General features: G+C 39.8%; 1 protein-coding gene across 1 annotated transcript in view; it reads right to left on the bottom strand.

Moving 5' to 3' along the window:
• PIK3R1 (phosphoinositide-3-kinase regulatory subunit 1) overlaps positions 1 to 15640 on the bottom strand; it is a 95622-nt gene extending 79982 nt beyond the window's left edge. The window contains exons 1-2 of the mRNA XM_074201294.1: positions 15579 to 15640; positions 4063 to 4757 (exon numbers count right to left, since the gene is read on the bottom strand). Coding sequence (XP_074057395.1) covers positions 4063 to 4396 — 334 coding nt within the window. The 5' untranslated portion in view covers positions 4397 to 4757; positions 15579 to 15640. The remainder of the gene's footprint in view (positions 1 to 4062; positions 4758 to 15578) is intronic.
• Positions 15641 to 21728: the final 6088 nt, after the last annotated feature.

Below are 21728 nucleotides of genomic sequence, written 5' to 3' on the forward strand. Positions count from 1 at the left end.
TTGAACATGGAAACTATGCATGTGTTACAAGAGCTATGATTCCATCCTCAAATGGAACAAATTGGTGGGGGGGGGTTGAAATTATTATTAGACATAGAAGGAAAAATAGCTGCATGTAATTTTTTCTGTTCTACTTTGAATATGGAAATACTCACTTTACTGTTTTTTGAATTCAAAAAAATTTTAAGATTTTAACTGTTCCCCATAATCAGTCCCTGATAGGAGGACAACTCCTGTCAACTTTACCAGTCAACTTGTGATAGGAAAACTTTTCAGGGGTTGTATATAATTTTTTTATTCATGTTTCTGATATGAAGGAATAAAGAAAAGCTAAGTCAACAAGTTTCTCTAGTCTCAAAAGGGAACAGGAGAAGGGATGAATGATTTAAGTTAAGAGAAAAGTTCTCAACTATCTGCAACAAGGGGAAAAAAAGGCAAAGGGGAGAAAAGGTGATGTGCCTTTTCTCACCCTTTTATTTCTCATTCCTACCAGGTGCCATCTGCAATCAGGTCTGAGAATGTTTACCAAGACTTCTGCTTAAGTGGTGATATCAGATGAAGTCCATTTCCCACCAACATAAATACTTATTATGGGGGAAGAACCAATGTAATGGTTAAAACCTGGATTTCGGGTCTTCAGAGCTTCAAAGAAAGAAAAATGTCAACTGAAAGGGGATGATATTAGGATATGAAAAATAAAAAAGGATTTGAGGAAACAAAGTGAGCTATTTGGAGTCTTTATATAGATTTACACATCACATATTAAATGTGTGGTCAATTATGAAGATTAATTTAGAACTCAAAATGATTATCCCTGATTTGAGACATAATATTCCCTTAGCTACATGCATTTTTAGAAACAGACTTTTATATTCAAACAATGTCTGGTCTCATATATAAAAAAGGGTTCTAGACAGAATTTAACACTTTTAAAAAACCATTAACTATGTCTATGAACACAAACACAATTAACATGCCACTCAAATTATCTTTCTATTATGACCCGCTACTATTTGCCTGACAAGATTTTGCAAGCTATTCTGTCAACAAGTAGGAGTTCAATATCTGGTCCTCATTCTTCCATCTCTGCTTTTTCCCAGGACCTCCAATAAAGGAGAGTGAAATCCCAAGGTTTCCATGAGGCCCAGACCCTGGGTATCTTCCTCTCCCTTCTTTTCAGCTTCTCAATTAGAAAGTAAGACCCTTCAGGGCAGGGGTGATCTTTGCTTTCGACTGTATTCCTGTGCCTAACACATTTAGTTAACAAGTGTATAAGACTGGTTGACCCAATGTGGTAACCAATCAAACTAAACACACATGGTCACAAATGAACACTTGGGGGAGGTTGGAAGAGGGATAGAGAAAAGGCATGAATGCTGAATAATAATTGTCAAGTTACAACAATGAAGCAGAAAAGAATATTTACTCCCCTAACTTCCAGTTTGTCACTTTGATAGCTTTTCAAACAGAATACATATGTTTAGCCCAAAGGAAGCCAATTAGTTTATTAGTAATTGCTTACACTCACAAAATTCATTCCTGTTGACCTATTTTCTATAATAATCTGGCTTGTCACTAATGCTAACTACTGAATTATCATTGTACTAAAGCTACTTTAAAATTGAAAACACAAGACTCAATATTTCCAGAAAACTGAATGTAGAGCTCCTTTCTCCTTTCCTCCTTTCTTCCCAAACTTTTATTTTTGCTGCCACTTAATTTCTTTTTTAATTTTGATTTTCTCTCTCTGCTATTACACTCATCACTCTGTACCTCTCTTTTGTGGCTTCTTTTAAAAGAAAAAAAATCATCTTTCTGTATCTTGAAGATTCAGATTAAAAAACTACTAAAAGATTTTAATCAATACTGTAAACATGAAGTAAAATAATAAAGGATAAATTTAAAATAAGAAATAAAATTCATTTACTAATCAGGAAAAACTTGTTTTTATTGCATTGGGGTCAATCTAACTGTAATGATGGGCAGTTAGGCAGCGTAGCACCAGGACTGGAATCAGGAAGACTCCTTTTCTTGAATAGAAATATGACCTCAGTCACTTAATAGCAGCTGGGTCACCCTGGGCAAGTCATTGCACCCTGTTTGCCTCAGTTTCCTCACCTGTAAAGTGAGCTGGAGAAGAAAATGACAAACCATTCCAGTATCTTTGTCAAGAAAATTCCAAATGTGGTCATGAGGAGTTGGGATACAAGTGAAATGACTGAACAACAAAAATTATTTTAACACTTCAGACCAGCTGTCAATTAAAATTACTATTGACAGTATTTTTTATGACTACTGTAACAATCTTTCCATGTAAATATGGTTTTTCATGAATAGTCCTTCCAACCCATTTCATCTCTCCTTTTCAACATAAGACAGTGCCTACTTGGGAACACCAGATCCTTTACCTCTTTTAATACTCCTATTAAAAATCATTCTGCTTAATTTTTTAAAAATATGAATTCAAATAAACAGCTTGCACAGTAGACTCACATAGATAAATATCTTTAGATAGACACAGTGAAGTGATACAAATTATTTTTGAATAAGAGGTTGAACTCAATATTTTATTGCTAAGTCATTACTTTTCTGACCTACATGCAAACAGAAATGAGCTCTGTGACTCATCTTGCAGTAGTAGGCATTACTTGAACTTAACTGTATAAATTTACATTGTTTAAGGAAGCAGCTTAGTCTTTGGGGAAGAAAAACATAACTTCTGGCATGTCCTAGCAAATTTTATTAAGTGTTCAGCAAATTCCAATGACTCTTATACTTGGGTTTTTTTTTTTAATTTCCTATTCAATCATTCCTGATTACCAAGATAACTGAGTTAAAAGGCAGTTTTCATCCCCCTCCCCTCCATTTTTGTCCACTTGATTCAGTCAGTGACAGAATAAGCCATTATTAGTGGCAATAGAGCCCAACATTAACAACATCAAAACCTCTTCCAGAAATGGTATTGCAACATCCTGTACCTTGCAACTCATTATGCAAGTTGGGCAAACACACTTCCTTTTTAATCAAAGAATGAAAAAAAAAGTACAACACACAAAAATTATCTTGAGATATCCTAGCATGGCACAAATTAATTCTACATTGTTTGCTCAAGGGGGAGGCTCTTTCTATGTGAAGCAGCAAAAAAAAATGTAAGCACTCAATCACATGGCTGGCAAGACAGAAGCTGTAACCCAACTTTGGTTTAGTAAAAAGCCAATAATAATTAATCTCTAAAAAAGAGTTTGAATCAAAGTGGCTTCAGTCATAACATTTTCAAAGCAGTTTTTTCCATGTCACCCAACTAGAATATATATGTATTAATACCATTAAAAAAAACTGCACTTAAGAAAAATAAAACCTCCACATTTATATTAACTACAGGATCGTGTTTCAGCCACAGTGTTCCTGGACAGGAAACCAAAAGGTAGATACAGGGTTAGAAAAACAATGGCTTCTTCTGTGCTGGATTCTGTGGTCATTTTTTACTCTCTTCATTTTCCCCATACAAATATACTAATGATAAATACAGCTACTTTCAAAAGGTTCCCACCTCTAAGATTCCCATTTAGCCAGTGCCTTAAGTTTTACAGTAAGAACTGCCATGACTGAGATTTCAAATCACATTATGTATTATGTCCATTTTTTGCATGTTTTCCAATAGAAAATTAATTTCTTTCAGGGTAGAAATATTGTAATTTCACTTTTCTTTATATCCCCAGTGATTAGCACAGTGCTTAGTACATAATAAGCAGTTAATACAGCTTGATGACTAAGAATGAACTGAAGGTTTCCCCTGGAGAATTGCATCCTACTGTGAAAATATAAATAAGATTTTTAAATATAAAATGTTTTAAACACATCCAGTCCTAACCAACATAACATAAAATATCCCTATTCCTCCTAGCTTTGTAATAGTGATGACCACAGTACTCACACAAAGCCTTTTGGAAAAGTTGCTATGGGAATGAAATGATGCATAATGCCCCAAGTTTAATGATCAGATACAAATTTATTAGTTGTCTTTAACAGAGAGTTAGTCATCAAATACATGTCAATACTGACCTTGTTGCTCATTATCCGTTTCCAGTTTTGAAGAGCCCGGAGCTACAGGAAGGGGTCGGGGTGGACGAGGCTTCGGTGTAGGAGGTGAAATTCTTTTCCTTCCAATATATTCTACGTAAGTTCCTGGGAAGTCCCCTCTTTCCCCTGTAGTTTCATTATAGCCACTTAGCCAACCAATTTCATCAGGTTTGGCTTCTTCCCCTTCACTGAATCCAAGTGCGACTAAGGACCCTTTATTCACAGTTAATACATCCCCCACATGCAAGTCAATATCTTCTTCACGTTCTTTTTTATATTCATACAAGGCTCTATATTGATATCCTTCAGCACTCATGTTTGCCAATGTTACTACTTAACGATTAAGTTTCACTATATTATCTTTATATGAGAAGATCGTGGGGGGAGTATGTTAATTCACCTGAAGTAATTCCAGAAAAAGTTAAAATTGAATTCGTCAGAGATTTAAAAAGAAAAGTGATCAGCCATTCTATTGTCCACGTGTCCTCCATCAATAGTGTGGCAGGAGAATGTATGCCAGCCACTTCCTCTCTTCAGATGGACTCCTTTACTCAATTCTCTGGGCTCCAAACATTCAATTGAATTTCACAGTCAAATGCCATCCATTGTGATGCTCCTGCCACTGACTGTCCATCTGTCCTAAGATCTTACAGCTGCACTTTGCACACATACTTTACCTGGGAAAGAAAAAGCAAAATACTCATTAACTTCAAACATTGATTTTGTGCATTTGAAATTTTAATATAATCTACACATTTTAGCTCCATTTTTCTGTAAGGTTAAAGCCTGGAAAATTTCAATTCTTAAAAAAATAAAAGCACCAAAAAAAAGTATATATACAGACACACACACACACACACACACACACACACATTTATGTACTATAAATATCTATTAAATATTTCATATATTAAATATATACATGATATATTGAATTTCATCGATTTATTGAAATTGATACAAACAACAAATTTCTTAAAACAACTATATGCTGGAGCTATAAAAAAAATTAAACATTCCTGGCTCTTGAAATGTTTAGATTCCTCTAGAGAGGTGGTTTGTAAAGGAAAAAGGATTTTAAAAAATAAATATAAGTTGGTGGGGTGGGAACCCTAAGAGCTGAGAAGGTTTCAAAAAAAAGTGTCAGGTAAGCTGAACTCTGAAGAAAACTAGGAATTCTAGGAATCAGATATGAGGGGGGGAAAATGTATTCTAAACTTGAAGAGATGGAAAAAAAATAAGCATACAGGACTGAAACTTCAGTAGCACAGCCATTTAAAATTCTGATCTTTTTTAAAAATCTAATTATAAATTAAATGATTATATTGTGACATTTCAAAATGCATTCATCTTTCCATAGTTAAAATCCTTAAGTCTTTTCGGAAGGCAATAGCACTATTATGATAGCTCCATATTTAAAAAAAAATACTAACATGAAAATCTGTATAGCTGGAACATTCATCTGGAATTATAATGGTTTGGGTTTCAATTCCATCAATTAAACTATAAAGGCAATTACTAGGTTATATAAGGGTGAGAAAATACCTTTGTTCAATATTTTCAGAGAACAACTTTGTTTTCGACATATTGGGAATCGAATATCATCAGTTGCAAGTCTACACAAAAAAAATATATATACTTTATAGAAGCAAACCTTCAGGGTGCTACAACACTGAAAGCACAGGACTCATAAAAATGTTCATATCTCCAAGGCTCTGGAGGCAGAAGCAGAGAATTTTTTTTTCATGAGGAGGCCAAAAGCCACTGGAGGGAGTCCCTGACCAGTTGTAGACTGTCACAGGCATCAAAATCAGAAATGCAACATATAAAATCCATTTTCCACCATGGATTGTGTATACTCTAGATCCTACCCTGTCACCCTGAACTCTTGACTGGCCAGAATTCTCCATATCTAGACTCTGACCAAGTTGTTCTGTCTTCCCTCCAGCTCACTCTACCCATTTTCCAACTCTCAACATTACCATTTCTACAAAGTAAACTTTATCAATTACTCCATGGCTCCATTCACTATCCCTGACTTTCTAAACAAAATATTCCTCCCTTACTTATCAGTCAACAATACATACTGTTCTTCCCCATTATAAGTTTTTTGCAGGCAGGGACCACTTTGCTGTTTCTATTTTATCTCCATTACTGAGCACAATACTTAGTAAATGTTTGTTTGTGCTTTAAATCAAGAAAAACAAATCATTTTACATTTAGTATTTTTTTTAATTACAAAGAAACAAGTACAAATTAGTAACTTCTCTGCCTGATTCTTGTTAGGAGAAATCTTAATGTTGGAAATCCTAGCATTTCTGACTTTAGTTCCAACAGATCTTTTAAATGATTCTCATTTATGAAAAGTGGGCTCTTTATATATTACAAGAGATCCATTTAAACAAAGAGAGATCATTTCAGTAAATAAAATACCAATTCATTTCCTATAAACTCTCCTGCCTATGTTAGTTATTGTTGGTGATTTAACATTTGCATATGGAGGGAGCCAAGATGTCTCTATATTTCAAAGAACCTCTCTTTCGCACTGGGCAGTTCCCAATCCATTCATGCCTTCTCATGCTGTGCATCTGTCTGTGTATACATGAACACACTATAATGCTGTCAACATAGGGAGCTCCTTCCATCAAAATTCTATTACTTCGATAAGTCCTAGGGTAGTTTCTGAGACACACAGATGATGAAGTGACTTGTTCAGACTCAACCAACTAGGTAGAGAAAGGCAGTTTAAACATGGGTTTCTTCCTGGCTCTAAACCCAACATTCTACTCTGTTCCTCATTTTTTTCTGTTATTGATGTACACCCATAAAACATTCCTAGAGAGTCTAGCCATCATGCAAGGGACTTTCCTTTATTTCTCTCAGCTTTGTAAGCAGCACAAAAGATACAAGTGGGTGGTCCATGGGTTATCACTTCTCTTGTTGTATCCTATTTCCTTTTCCAACCATAGATCACTTTGATGACATTGATTATAATTATGATGATGATAATAATAGCAAGTACTAGTTTAGTACATTAAACCAAGAATGAGCTTGTTCTGATTTAATTTTAATGTATAAAAGTCCTGGTCCTCATTAATACATTTTTTTGACTCAGTCTTTTAGACTAAACTTTGGTAGCAGTGGAGCACATGCCACACTATTAGAGAATGTGTATTATATCTCACTACTAAAATTAAAGGAAATTCTGGAATATAACTTTTTTATGTTCAAAAAGAAACAGAATTACATGAATGTGTTAGAAGTTATTTTAGCATACTCCTATTCACAGTTAATTGGCAAAAGCCTAAGTGACACATATTTGAATTTTAAAATTATTTGAATAATAATAGCAATAGCTGACATTTGGATAGCATGAAGCTTTGCTAAACATTTTGCATGGGTAGAAGTAGGCACTACACATGTTATTTCTCATTGTTTATAGACAATGAAACAGACTCAGAAAAGACAGGTGGAAAGGATAGTTGCATTGTCATGGGGAGAGAAGGAGGGTTTGGTAGAAAATGTGGAACTTAAAATCTTACAAAAAAATGAATGTTGAAAACTATCTTTACATGTAACTGGAAAAAATGAAGAGAAAAATAATTTTAAAAAAAGAAAAAATTAATTAGCATTTAAAAAAAGGTTAAAATTAGATCCAGTATGCTATCCAATGTAGCAGGCTCTCTTTCAAACAGGTTTAGGAGCAGAAAACATCAAGAGAAAGTAGCTCTAAACTTTGTTAATATTGCAATTATTGGTGCTGCTAGGTGGCACAGTGGATAGAGCACCGGCCCTGGAGTCAGGAATACCTGAGTTCAAATCTGGCCTCAGACACTTAATAATTACCTAGGTGTGTGGCCTTGGGCAAACCACTTAAACCCATTGCCTTGCAAAAATCTAAAAAAAAAAAAAAGAATACTGCAATTACTTACACACACACACACACACACACCACAAACACACACAGAAATCATTAGTACTAAAACAAGTTTCTGCCTTTTCAAGGTCAAATTCAATAGCATTAAAAAAAATCACATCACTTAGAATATGGAATTAAATAGGCAAAGTATCAAAATATAAGTTTGCATATTGATTAACTAGAGATCTACTTAAAATGCACTATAAATTGTATATGTGTGTGTGTGTGTGTGTGTGTGTATAAAATGTTGAATGTTGAACTCAAAGAAAACTCTGACATGAAGAGAGACAATAAGAAAAAGAATCAATTTCTTCCATTTTCAAAATCTCTTTCAAGGAATAGCAATTTACCTTTTTATAACACATAAATTATAGCACATACAATTTACATCTCTAAAATGCTTAGAAAAATTCCAAAATTGCATACACACACACACACACACACACACACAAAACACATAAACTGTCAGTAAGCATTTTGAGTGCCTATTATGTATCAGGTTATGCCAAGAGCTAGATAAACAAAAAAGGCAAAAGACAGCTTATGTTCTTAGTTCACAATCTAAACAATAGAGGTAACAGATATGGAACCATGGACAAAGAAAATGTACACAGAATAAACTGGAGATAATATTAGAAGGCCACTAGCATTAAAGGGGGATAGGTGGATATTTCTCATAAGAGATGAGATGTCAGCTGAGACTTAAAGGAAGCCAAGAGATAGGGATGAGGAGAGAGAGCATTCCAGGCAGGGCAACAAATAATGAAAATATACCTTCAGATCTTGTTTGATGAAAAGCAAGGCCAACGTCACTGGTTCAGAGTTGGGGAGGGCAGTGTAAGAAGACTGGAAAAATAAGAATGGCTTGCCTTGTGAAGAGTTCTGAAGATATCAAACAAAATTTCATATTTGATTTCAGAGGCAATAGAAGTCAATGGAACTTACTGAATATGAAGGTGCTGTGTGTGGTCAGATCTACACTTTAGGAAAAGCAATCTGACAGCTAGGAACAAGATGGATTGGATGGGGAGAGAAAAGATTAGATGAGGAGGAAAAGAAAGGAGGTGCATATATACAAAAGACAGTGCAAAGGTAAAATCAACAGAACTGAGATGCCTGATGAATGGAAGGATATTGGTGCCTTCAATGGTAAATAAAGAATTTCAGAAGAAGGAGTCAGAGTGGGGATAATGAGTTTCATCTAGGGATGATCTAGGTTAAGAGCTAGATAAGATCTAGGAATCACAAGTATAGAGATGATAACTGATTCCATGAGAACTGACAATAAACATGAAATGAAGAAGGAGGAGGAAGAGGAGGAAGCAGGAAATCTTTGGTAACTTCATATAAAGAAATATAGAATAAAGAAATAATAGAAATAAAGAAATTATTCTAATACTGAAGTTATAAGTCAGACAAAAGAAAGTTAAGACTGAAAGGAAAAGTGGTTGCACCAATTCTAGTCTTCAAGGACTTTAGCCATAAAAGGCAAAAGAGAAATAGGATGATAGCTAGTGAAAATGAATGAATCAAGAGAGAGTTTTCTGAGTATGAAAGGGAAAAGAACATGTTTGTATAGGTAGTAGGGGAGAAGTCAGCAGAAAAGAAATTGAAAGCCATTAAGAAGTGGGGAGCATTGAGAGAGAGAAGTCTGGATGAAATGGGATCATACTGGCATAAGGAATAAGCTTTGGTAATAAGGGTCACCTCTTCAATGTCAGCCACAACGAAGTAGGAGATAAAGGCAGAAGTCATGTAGGTCATGTGAGAGGAGTAGGAGGGGAGAAAAGAGAGCTCCCAGTGAATGATCTCAATTTTCCCAGTAAAATAATAGTTGAGAGGTGGGAGGAAGGTGGTCATGGGAAGTTTGAGGAGGAATGGCCATTTGGAGGAACTGCTGTGGAGAGTGAGATATTGAGTTAAATAAAGGAACATAGGATTACCTTGCAGCAGTGAGACTCCAGTTGGGGTTATATATCACAAATTCCTGGTAATGGACGCAACTTGGTTTCATGATTTTTCTCCGATTTCATTCAGCAACATGTGAGTAGGAGGAAAATGGAAGTAATCCAAGACTGAGGCTTGGCAAAGCAAGATCAGAGATAAGATGAGAAGGCAAGAGACTCAAAAGAAGTGGAGTGTAAAGCTGAACTGGTTCACCAAAGGGTCAAGATAGAAAAGGAAGAGAGTGTAGCAAGTGCAGGGGTTAAAAAGTAAGAACCAAGAGGCCAAGTGATTGCAAGTTACAGGCTAGATTAAAAAACAGGGCATAAGGGCCATAAGGCAGAAGAGGTGGAATGACAAAAGATTGTGATCAGAAAAGGGAATTTCAGACTGAATCAGGACATTCCTAAACACACTAATTTAGAATAATTAAAATCAAAATCATCCAGTCAAAAACTCTTCTGGAAGGGATGCCCTATATGTATCTCAAATTCATATTTGCCCCAGACACCATTTCTTATTTCTGTTGAAGGCACTACCTTCATTGGAGCCACCCAGGTTACTTCAGTTCACCTCACTGACAATCTGAGGGGTCATCCTCAATCATCCAAACACTCCCAGTCTTTCAGATCCTTCATTTTCAAATTCTCTTGCATCAATTCCATTCTCTGCACTCACATTTAACATTATTTCATGTCATAATCACTTCTGTCTTGGATTATCATCCAAAGATTTTCCATTGGCCTTTCTGCTCCCAGCTTTTCTCATCACCCCTACCTATCCACCAAATAGCTATCAATAATGATTATTTCTCAAAGCAAAATGGGTCTGCCCAAGTTGTGCTCCTGATCAATTAGCTGATTTCTATATAAAATATAAATTCCTGTGTTAAGCATTGAAAGCCCATCCCAATTTGGCTGCAGGTTTATTACACTTTATCTCTCTATGACATATCTACATTCTAGCAGCCCAAGGCAGGTAGGTATGGCAGTGGACAGAGGGTCAGGTCTGAAATCAAGAAGATCTGTGCTCAAATCATGTCTCAGACATTTATTATGTAACCCTAGGCAAGACATTTAATCTTATCTGCCTCAGTTTCCTTATCTGTACAATAAACTGGAGAAGGAAATGTCTATTCACTGTGCCACCTAATTGCCAATTATAAATAGGTAAATATTCAGATGATTTTTACAATAGGGTTCTAAGGCAGAGTAGCAATAGTTTAATGATGGCATTTTATATGTTACTTCCTATGTCACTGCTCAGGACAACTTTATGCTGTGTACCTCGACATAGATCTCTTCCCTATTTAAATACAAATTTAATAATTAAAAAGGGTTTTTCTCACAACCACCTTGGGAAATAGAATAATTATTACTCCCATTTTAAGTTCCACAACAAGTAAATGGCAGAGGCATGAGTTGAACTCAAGTCTCCTAACTCCAATGTCATCCCTCTTAACTCTTTAGTCCATTGTTTCTATCTCAATAGACCATCACATTGAACTGAAAAAGGGTCAAATTCAAAATACTAGGAAACCTACTGAATTATCTCAAATTTAGAAAAACTGAGTCCAAGGGGCAGCTAGATGGTACAGTAAAAAGAGCACTGGCCCTGAAGTCAGGAGTTGGAATCTGGCCTCTGGCACTTGATATTTGCTTAGCTGTGTCACTTTGGGCAAGTCACTTAACCCAATGTCTTGCAAAAAACAAAAATTAAAAAAAATGAGTCCAAATGAGAAGTGAACTGAGCAATATATTTAGAATGAGGTAACATAGTGGACCCCAGTTCAAAGAAAGGGTCAAGACTCACTTGTGCTTCAGGGCTTTCAGGCAAGTCACTTAACACCTTTTGCCTCATTTTTCTAATCTATAAAGTGAAATGGTAAAAGAAATGGCAAACCACTTCACTATCTTTGCCAAGAAACAATACTAATCAATTAACAACTAAGCTAGCTGGCCAAACAAGACTAATACAAGTGAAATGATTAGTGAATAATACGAAAGTACTATGTAATTATATGCTAATCTGTGTACCCAGGCTTAATAAATATCTATTAACTGAGTAGCTAGCATGGTAAGAGTGCTCAGTGTTGGAAGAGTTTCAGAAAAATATGATTATTGTAGGTATCATAAGGTATCCATTATAAGTTATGTGACATTGGGAATGGTGGAAGGGATCTAGAAATCTTAAGAAAAAGTCATAGTCCTTCCACATAGCATCCCTAGATAAAAACAGTTAAAGAAATAGAAAAGTGCTTTAGATCAGCTAATTAAAGCAAAAGTTGTTTCTATGTTTTCTGTTCGAAACTCACCCCCCCACCTCAATTTTTCTCTAAGGATGACAACCACCCTTCTTCATGTTGAATCTCAAAGCAATAGCTCAATAAAATGTCTATGAACATTCCATTAGAAGTTGAAAAGGGAAGATCTGAAAGCAACAGGAAGAGTCCAGGGTCAAAGCACTAGATGCACCTCCACGGGGGGAATCTGTCTTTCTCTCATAAGGTCATGATGCTAAGGCAAAGGCACTCAAAGATGTCACTATCATTCAACCTGAGGGCAAAGGGAGCTGCCTACTCATGAGATAATCTTAATTCCTGCCAATCACCTCATTTCTCTAACACTAGAGTCCAAGGAAGAAAGCAAAGACAAAGAGGGTGGAGCTAGCCACTTAAGTTTTATTAATTTACAACTCCTACTGAAGGAATTTCTCCTTACTTTCAACCATGACCTCTGTGACAAAAAAAAATGACAGACATACCTGGTGGGTATTAATTGGAAGTCATCTTCATTATGTCAAAAACTATGGGTATACTTGCAGAATATAACTGATAAAAAAAACACTAAGGTAGGTATTGGCACTTGTGTATTTTTTTAAAGAAAAAAGTCACTTCACTGATTCAATAATTCTTTAATAATTTAACGTGTCAAACAAACTGAAACAAATTTCTAAGAATATGCTATCTTCAAATTATTTAGCTTAAAACAGATAATAGCATTTAGTTTCCTTTCTTTTAAGTAGGAAACACTGTAAAACTCTATCTTAAAGAGCATGGCAGGTAGGAAAGGAATAAAAAAAAAACTGTGACAAATGACCCAAATAGTAAACCTGAATTACAATTTATTTTTTGCTGAAGGGGTTGTAGAATTTCTTGTCATAGCTTGACTAAAGGGGGGGGAACCCACTAAACTAAGTATTTCATTAGTTATTTTATTCTCTTTGTCTATTAGTTGCAAATTTGTATACTCTCAAAAAAATGACCTGTGCAAATGGGAGGACAAAAGCAAACATCCAGTCATCTCAATAGGCATTTCTCTATACATCAAACACTGGTGATATTAACAATGATTTTAATAATAATAGTAATAACAACAAAGGCACCTCTCCCCTATCTTAATCTCCACCAAAACAAACTTCTTGAATCTACTTATCTGTACCACCCTAATTTAAAAATATTTTACAAGCCTGAAAAAAAATGTTAATGAAAAAGAAGTCTAAAGCCAAAATTCATTTGTTTCCTAATCCTGTTGTGCATAATTTTATCTGTCACTCTTTGCAAAAATTTCCCAGACCAATGAAAAAATTAAAACTAGTCACACAATAATGTGAAAATAGCTATAAGCAATCATTCTTTTTTAAAAAATGGAAAAATATTTTAAATAGTGACTTGTGATAATTAAATGGACATTACAATTTAAGCCCTATTCCCTAAATACACCACAAACCTGAGAACTCATTTTTGTGCCTTCTTCTCCCCAAAAGACTCTAGTATTTTTACTAAATGAAATATTCTCTCCACAAAGACATTCTCAAACCTGCCAGCAGCAATCACGAGATGCATTATCTATGACTTACTACACACTACTTCTGCTTCCTAAAACCAACAATTTATGCTTCTTGGGTATCTTGTACCAAGCTAGTTAAGCCAAAAACCTTAAAAAAAGATTTTAAAAAATATCGAGTCATCCCAACAATGAGCAACCAAATCTTTTGTCACTTACTCCAGATATGAAAAGATACAATGGTATCTCTGCATAGGAAACAGCTGATGTTTGCCTGCAAAGAACACAATTTTGCAACTCAAGAGCAGGCCAAAGTCAAGATAATAAAATTAAAACCTGTAGCCATTTGAAGACCAATATTAGGACACATCCCTTTGGAGCACAAGCACAATCTCCTTGACCATTCAGGCAAAAAGAAAGAATTAACAAATCCCTATGGAAAAAGCAATGTGTCCCTCGGGAATCTCCCGGTGACCGGCAAATAAAAGCTTCCCACTTACTAAGAGTCTGCGGTGGCTTTATTCAACACTTCTGCAAGATAGCTTCCTCCCAGTCAGTCTTCTGAGGTAGATCCTAAACTCTAGTCTCCGTTATCCAAGATTAAAGGGACACTGTACCATACCATCACGGTCCTCAAATTATGTTTAAAACATCTGCTCTCTGGTGAACAGAATAATTGCTTGTAGAAGTTTAACCAACTCAGACTTCTAGGAATATTATCACATGAAAAAAGGACTATGTGCATGTTGTCCTCACGCACTCCAGACACATTTTCCCAATAACACTGGGCTGTGGCACTAACAGCTGTGGATGAAGTAGGAGCTTTCTGTCTGCGGGCTGATGGGGATGAGCTTGTAGTTGTCAGAAGTGAGAGGAAGGGCAAACACTGACCGTGACCCACAGAACCCAGCTCTTTCCTATTATTTTAAACTTAAAGCCCCTGAGACTAGAAACGGTTGTCCACGGGGTAAGTGCCGGCCGGCAAGCCTTTGTGTTTGCAGAGAAGCGCCTAGAGAGCTGGCACGGGCCGCGGGGAAGGGGCACCGTGCGCTGCGCAGCGCCGGGCAGCCGCCCTCCTCCGCGTGCAGCAGCCCCAGCCTCGCGCTCCGGCCCCGGGCTCCCGGGCGCTCCCCGCCGCCGGGCCCGCCGGGCTGCACAGTGCAGGACCCCCGGGTCCGGACCCCAGCCGCCGCCGGGCCCGCCGGGCTGCACAGTGCAGGACCCCCGGGTCCGGACCCCACCCCCGGGTCCGGACCCCAGCCGCCGCCGGGCCCGCCGGGCTGCACAGTGCAGGACCCCCGGGTCCGGACCCCAGCCGCCGCCGGGCCCGCCGGGCTGCACAGTGCAGGACCCCCGGGCCGGGCCCGCCGGGCTGCACAGTGCAGGACCCCCGGGCCCGCCGGGCTGCACAGTGCAGGACCCCCGGGCCGGGCCCGGGCCCCCTTGCGTCCCACCCGTCCCGCCGCGGCCCCGCGGGTGGGGGAGGGGAGGGGGCGGGGGGCGGCGCCCGCCCCGGGTTCCCCGTGCCTCCGGCCCGCCCCGTCCCCACGCTGCCCGCCGGGCTTCCAGCCTCGCCCCCCCCCCCGCCGCGACCCCCTCACGTGCGCCCCACAACCTGCCGGCCCGCCCCGCGCCGCTCCCCCACCCCGGAAGAGGAGGGCGGGGGGCCCTGCACGCCGGGGACCCGGCAGCCGCACGCCCGGGGGGGACAGCCGGCGCCCCGGCCCCAGCGGCGCCCGCCCCGGAGGCGCCCCGGCCCCGCTGCCCCGCGGCCTCGGGAGAAGCCGCCGGGGACAGGAAGAGAGCGCCGGCGGCGCGCACACGCCCCGAGCCGGCCCGCGGCGCCCTACCTCGCCCGCAGCTCGGCCCCGCGCTCCCGCAGACGCCCCGGCCCGAGGGAGCCGGCCGCCGCCCCGCCGCCTTCACCGCCCCGTCCGCGGCGCCGCCGTCGCCGAACCCTCCCGCCGCCGCCGCCGCCGCCGCCGCCGCCGCCCCGCTCGCAGCTTCCTCCGACTCCGCTCCAGCGGCCGCCGGCGCCTCTCCCCGGCGGAGCTCCCCGCCGGCCCCGCCCCCGGGCCCGCCCCCCGGCGCTCCCTCCAACCAGCGCCGAGGCCTCCGCCCCCGCCCCGCCTCCCTCCCGGCGCCGCGGCCGCCGCCACTCAGCGCGCCGCCCACTGCCCGCCGGCCAATGAGGCCCCGCGGCGGGGGGGCGGGAGACCCGCGCCGCCCGCCCCTTCCTGCGCCGCGCCCTGCCCCCCGCGCCGCCGGCCTCGGCCCGCCGCTCCCTCCCCCTCCCTCTTCCCCTCCCCCCGCGGCCGGCCGGAGTCCGCCGGAGCAGGAGGAGCGCGGCCGCGGCCCCGAGAGCTGGGCCCGGCCCCCCCGGAGCGCCGCGTCCCCGCCTCGCGTGACTCCGCGCCGGCCCGCCCCCGCTGCGCGCCCCGCAGCCCGGAGCGAGCCCGGGCGTGCGGCGCCTGGCGGGGCCGGCGTCCGGGCGGGGGGCCCCGGCGCTGGCACGGGGGGGCCCGCTCACTTTCCTAGCGCGGAGGCAGATGCAGGTCACCGCGAGCAGGCCGACCCCGTTATCGCGGCCCGGGGGGCGGGGGAGGGAAGGAGGGAGGACCAGAGCCAGCTCGATGCTTGGGGTTGGCATTTGGGTTGTGTGGGTTCCAGCAGCCCGAACGGAAGAGGGCCTGCCCACCTCTCAATGTACACCCGCTCTCCTGTTTCCCATTAAATTATTAGTCCATTAAAACAAGACATTTCCCACCGCCAACCACCCCCTTTTTAAAGTAGCTCCGAAGTTTGACTCCCCTTCCCGCAGTTTTGCAGAACAAAATTCTCTGACTTCAATCTAATATCTGAATGAAAGGCTCTTTTTCCTGCCAAGATAGAATGGACTGCCACATGACACTGTTTAAAATGCTAGTGGGCAGAACTTATCTGTCCTGTGAGTCCTTTCGAATGAGACAATGCTAGGTCACTTTTCAGTGCAATAGCTTCATAAAAAAAAATGATGCAGATAACATTGAAAACTTGGAGTAATGGGAACAGTGAGAAGGAAAGAGGATTTCACTTAAAGTCACTCCCAGCTCTATTACTAGCTAATAATCTTAAAATAATTACTTTACTTTTCTAGGCCTGTTTTCTCACTGGTAAAATGAGGAGGTTTTGGAGTCTAAGGACCCAGACAGTTCTATTTTGTCAATCAGGTGTTGGTGTTTGGGGTTTGTTTTGCGGGGGCAGGGGGGGGTTGGCTCACGATTCTCAGAGTTCTTTTCTCTTTTTCTTTCTTTTCCTTTAGGATCATGGCTTTTCTGAAACCAACCAGCAAGTGCAATTTAACTACTTAGAAGAAATTAGGGTGAGGGGTGGCTAGGTGGCACAGTGGCTAGAGCACCAGCCTTGGAGTCAAAAGTACCTGAGTTCCAGTTCCCCCTCAGATACTTCATAATTACATAGTTGTGTCACCTTGGGCAAGCCACTTAACTCCATTTGCCTTGCAAAAACCTTAAAAAAAGAATTGGGGTGACATAAATGCATAAAAAGTTTGGTCTTGAATTCTATATAAACCTGAGCAAAATTCTATATAAATTTGAGTAAAAAATTATTTAACCACAAATCAAAGATGCCTTCTTACAGTGTCATTTTTTTTAAAGAGTGTGAAAGTTTGTTTGCTAGCTATTTACTTGAACTCAGAAAATTGAGCTAGGATGGTGAAGGCAGTTAGAAGGCTTCCTTGTTTAAACTTTCCATTTCCTTGGGAGAATACTGCTGAGTGCTTCAGACCCAAGGCTTTATTTGCATTCTTGCCAAATACATTAAGGTACAGTATTTCTTGAATTCAGTCATTCATTTGCCCTGGCTTAGAATGAACACCATGGTACAGCTGAACATCCAGTAATTCAGGAAGTGCACTAGAATGATGAATATTTCTGCAGCAAGGGCTTATGATTTTCTTGGTGCTGTCATTCTATCTAAACTCTATAAGTCTAAAAAAGTGGCATGAAACTCAGAGATTTAATGAGTTTTTTCCTTTATCTTGAACATGTTCAAAAAAGGATTTTAATCCAGGTCTTCCCAACCTCAGACTATTAAGTGAGGCAGTTCAAATGGAGCTTCAGACACTTAATGTGACCCAGGGCAAGCCACTGTTTGCCTCAGTTTCCTCATTTGTAAAATGAACTGGAGAAGGTAATGGCAGTATCCAATATCTTTGTCAAGAAAACTCCCAAATTGTATCCCAGGATGTTGCAAAAGACTGAAATGACTAAACAGCTTCCTAAGTCCATCACAGTTACCATAATGCCAAGCTACTTATTTTCAGAGTTTAGTACTCTCAAATACTAAATGTTGGCTATTTTTAGAAAATAGAAACATTTCAAATTACATATGTCATTTTAATATTAAAACAATCCATTTTGGTCATACATCAATGTTTCTGTCCTTTTTGCATGTGAAGAGACACTAAGGTCTGGGGGACTTTGGCACAATTGTCATAGAGAAGCAGCCTAGTACAGTGAAAAGAACACAATTTGGAGTTGTGGGACCAGAGTTTTAATCCTGCCATTTACTCTCCAGGTAACTTTAGGCAAGGCCCTTCCCCCTCTCTAGGCTTCACTTTCACCATCTGTAAAATGATGGAGTTGGACTAGATGATATCTTGAGCCCCTTCCTATTCTAGTGACATGATCCTTTGAACTTGTGAATCTAATCTTAAAACAGATATGACTGGCAACTAGATTGCACAGTGGTTAGAGCACCAGCCCTGGAATCAGGAGGATCTGAGTTCAAATGTGACCTCAGAACTTAATAATTACCTAGCTGTGTGACCTTGGGCATGTCACTTCACCCCATTATCTTGCAAAAACCAAAAAAACTCCATGAAATTAAACTGCAAGCAACAGTAACCACTGAATGAAAGTATTCTGGACACTACAGTATAAATATAAATAGGGTCCATTGAAAAGTGCTGGTTTTGAAGTCACAGAAGCCAAACTGAAAGCCTGGCTCTGCAACTGGCTACTTATGTGACTCCTTTAATCATCAGAAAAGAGGGGTAAATTAAACTAGAACACTGATATCAAACTCAAATTGACTAGGCAAAAGGGAATATTATTAAGGATCCGTGCAGGCTGTATATTAGCTTTAAAATGTCATTTTTAAAGATATAATGGATATTATAATGCTTTTCTTCTCAATGACTGGGGAGACTGGAGGGAAGAAGAAAATATGAAATTCAAAATTTTTTAAAATGTTAAATTTTAAAAAATGAAATGTCATGTTCTATTGAATTTTAAGTTTTATTTTGTTGATTATTTTCCCATTATATTTTAATTTGGTTAGGGCTACATTCCTGATTAGTCCAAGGTCCTATGGTGGACACTTCTAAACCGTTGTTGTTCAGTTGTATCCAATTCTTTGGCACTCCTTTTGGGGTTTTCTTGACAGAGATATCAAGCACCAAAGTGCTTTGCCATTTCCTTCTCCAGCTCATTTTACAGTTAAAATTATTTCTTGAAGTATAATATGTCTGTGAATATTTGTGTGTTGTGTGTATGTATTTTATATTTCTAGCTATGTAATAGATACATGTATGTATGTGTGTGTGATTACTAAGTAATTATAAATTTTCTGCAATTTCCTTCATTACCATAGGGAAGTCTCTCGGACTGGCAGACCTCCCCAATTGAGTGGATAAATTATAGAGCGTTGCCTGAGGCACCAAGAGATTAAGTGACTCCCAGGTTCACACTTCCAGCAACCGGAAGAGAAGATAATTTTTTTTTAATCCCGGGGCTTCTTCCAGTTTTTCTACCCAACAATTTCTCCACTACACTATGCAGATTTACTCAGAAATTACTGATTACAAATGCATGTTCCTTCAAGGGGACCAAAGAGCAAAACACAGACTCTTATTGTAGTGGAAAGTAGCCATAGCATCTGGTATATGTGACAATCCTAAAGTCATTTAGGGAATTGTCCATTTAGCAGAGAAAGAAATCTGAAACATCCTGCATTTCTAGGAGTAGACACATTTCTGGAAAATAAACTTAAGTAGCAAAAAAGACCAGAACAAAAAAGAGAAAAATAAGACTGAAATCATACTCCTAGAAGAGTTTAATTTTAGTGAGTTAAGTTCAAGATGGCATATCTCTGCCAGAAATTATAGCTATAGTGCCATGACAGCTGGGTGACTAAGTAGGTTTGGATAACATGCCCACCACTGCCAACTAAGAACAGAGACACACCAGTGCAGTAGATAACCCTGATCATGAAATCTATATTAGACAAGCAAACTGCTTAAATGGATTTTTCAAAAATGAAATCCCAGCTTTTGTTCTCTCAGTATGACTACAGAGCTGTCAGTGCATCTCATGCAGAGTATTCAGGCAGACTCCTAGAATAATGAAAGCCCATTTCCTTCCCCAATCATTCTAATATCATGCAGACTTTTCTCAAAACCTAGCCAAGGGAATTGTTAGAATAAGTAAAAATGCATTCTGAGTTTATTTTACTGATGTTGGAACCTTGTACTTTAATATGGAATATTTAATATGCCTATAGAATTTGTGTACTCAAACTTGAACAAGTATTTTTGCATATTTTTCAATTAGTTCAAAACACTCTAAAAAGCTTAATTTACTCATATTTCTTAGATGATGTCTCTTTTTTTTGGTATCAGAGTGTTTTTTTAATCACTAATTTATTCCAGACTTGCATCCTTTCTTTACTCTATTTTAAGGGAAAAGTCATTAAACTGAATTCATGCTGAACACGATGCTATTAGTCTACCTTACTGTCTGCAACACAATACTCCTTACCTGATAAGTAATTACACCAGATGTTAGCACTAAAAGAATATCTCTTCCCCCCAAAAAAGGATGAAAATAGATGTCTGCCAAAAGATTGAGTATCTGAATGATGAAGTCAGACCAATTCAAATAATTTTCTTTTCTAATATGGTTGATTCTAGTTTTACTCTCTCTGGATCAGGTCCCTTACATGGCCACCTATAGCCTTTGGGATATCTCTTTTCTACAACCATTGGCTCAAACCCCCCACTGCTAGCCCCATCCCATTTGTTAGGAATTCAGTGACTAGCACCTCCCTGTTCCATTTAAAATGAGATTAGAATTTGTATATTAAAGATACAGTCAAGAATAAACAAAGAGACTTATTCTAAAACTTGGGATCACAATCTGCCCCCACACCTAAAATGGTGGGAAGAGGGAAGTTCAGTTCCTACATAGCATTGATCCTGTCCAGTTTATAACCATATATGCCATGACTACCGCCTCCTCTTTAGCTACCCTTGGGCTGGATTCAGAAAGAAACTCCCAAATCCCAAAATTCTCTACTTGTACCTCAGTGATCTCTGCTACCCTGGCTGTGAAATCTGGATGCCAGGGAGCCCACTGAACCTTTCAAATTCACTTGTAGTTCATTTATAGTTCTTATAACTCCCTTAGCTCCACCAAAAATACTGAGACCAGGAGACTATAAGTAAAACTGAATGTACTTTTTGAATACCTCTATAGACAATCTTGTTTTTAAGGTTTTTGCAGGGCAGTGAAGTGACTTGCCCAAGGTCACACAATCAGGTAGTTATTAAGTGAGTCATATTTGAACTCAGGCCCTCATGGTTCCAGGACCCGTACTCCATCCACTATGCCACCTAGCTGCCCCAATCAGTCTGCTTTTAACAAGTGGTTGGTATACCAAAACTAGTTGCAAAATGGCTATGTGTGATCTATAATCTATCTCTCTCCTAGTCACTTCCTTATTATGTCATCCTAGGTCTCCAAAAAGCAGCTCCCTCCATATTCAGGGAGTCTAGATATTGCTCCAGATCCTAATTACACCTAAATGTGTAAAACTAATAAATTATCATGTAATAATTATTAGTATAACACCGGGAATTGATTTGCCCCAAGTTCCGTAACTATCTGGTAACTAAGCTAAAACTACAAGCCCAATTGATTTAAGTTTAAGTTTAATCA

This window comes from Macrotis lagotis, chromosome X, assembly GCF_037893015.1.
Source record: "Macrotis lagotis isolate mMagLag1 chromosome X, bilby.v1.9.chrom.fasta, whole genome shotgun sequence".
In the NCBI taxonomy this organism is placed as follows: domain Eukaryota; kingdom Metazoa; phylum Chordata; class Mammalia; order Peramelemorphia; family Peramelidae; genus Macrotis; species Macrotis lagotis.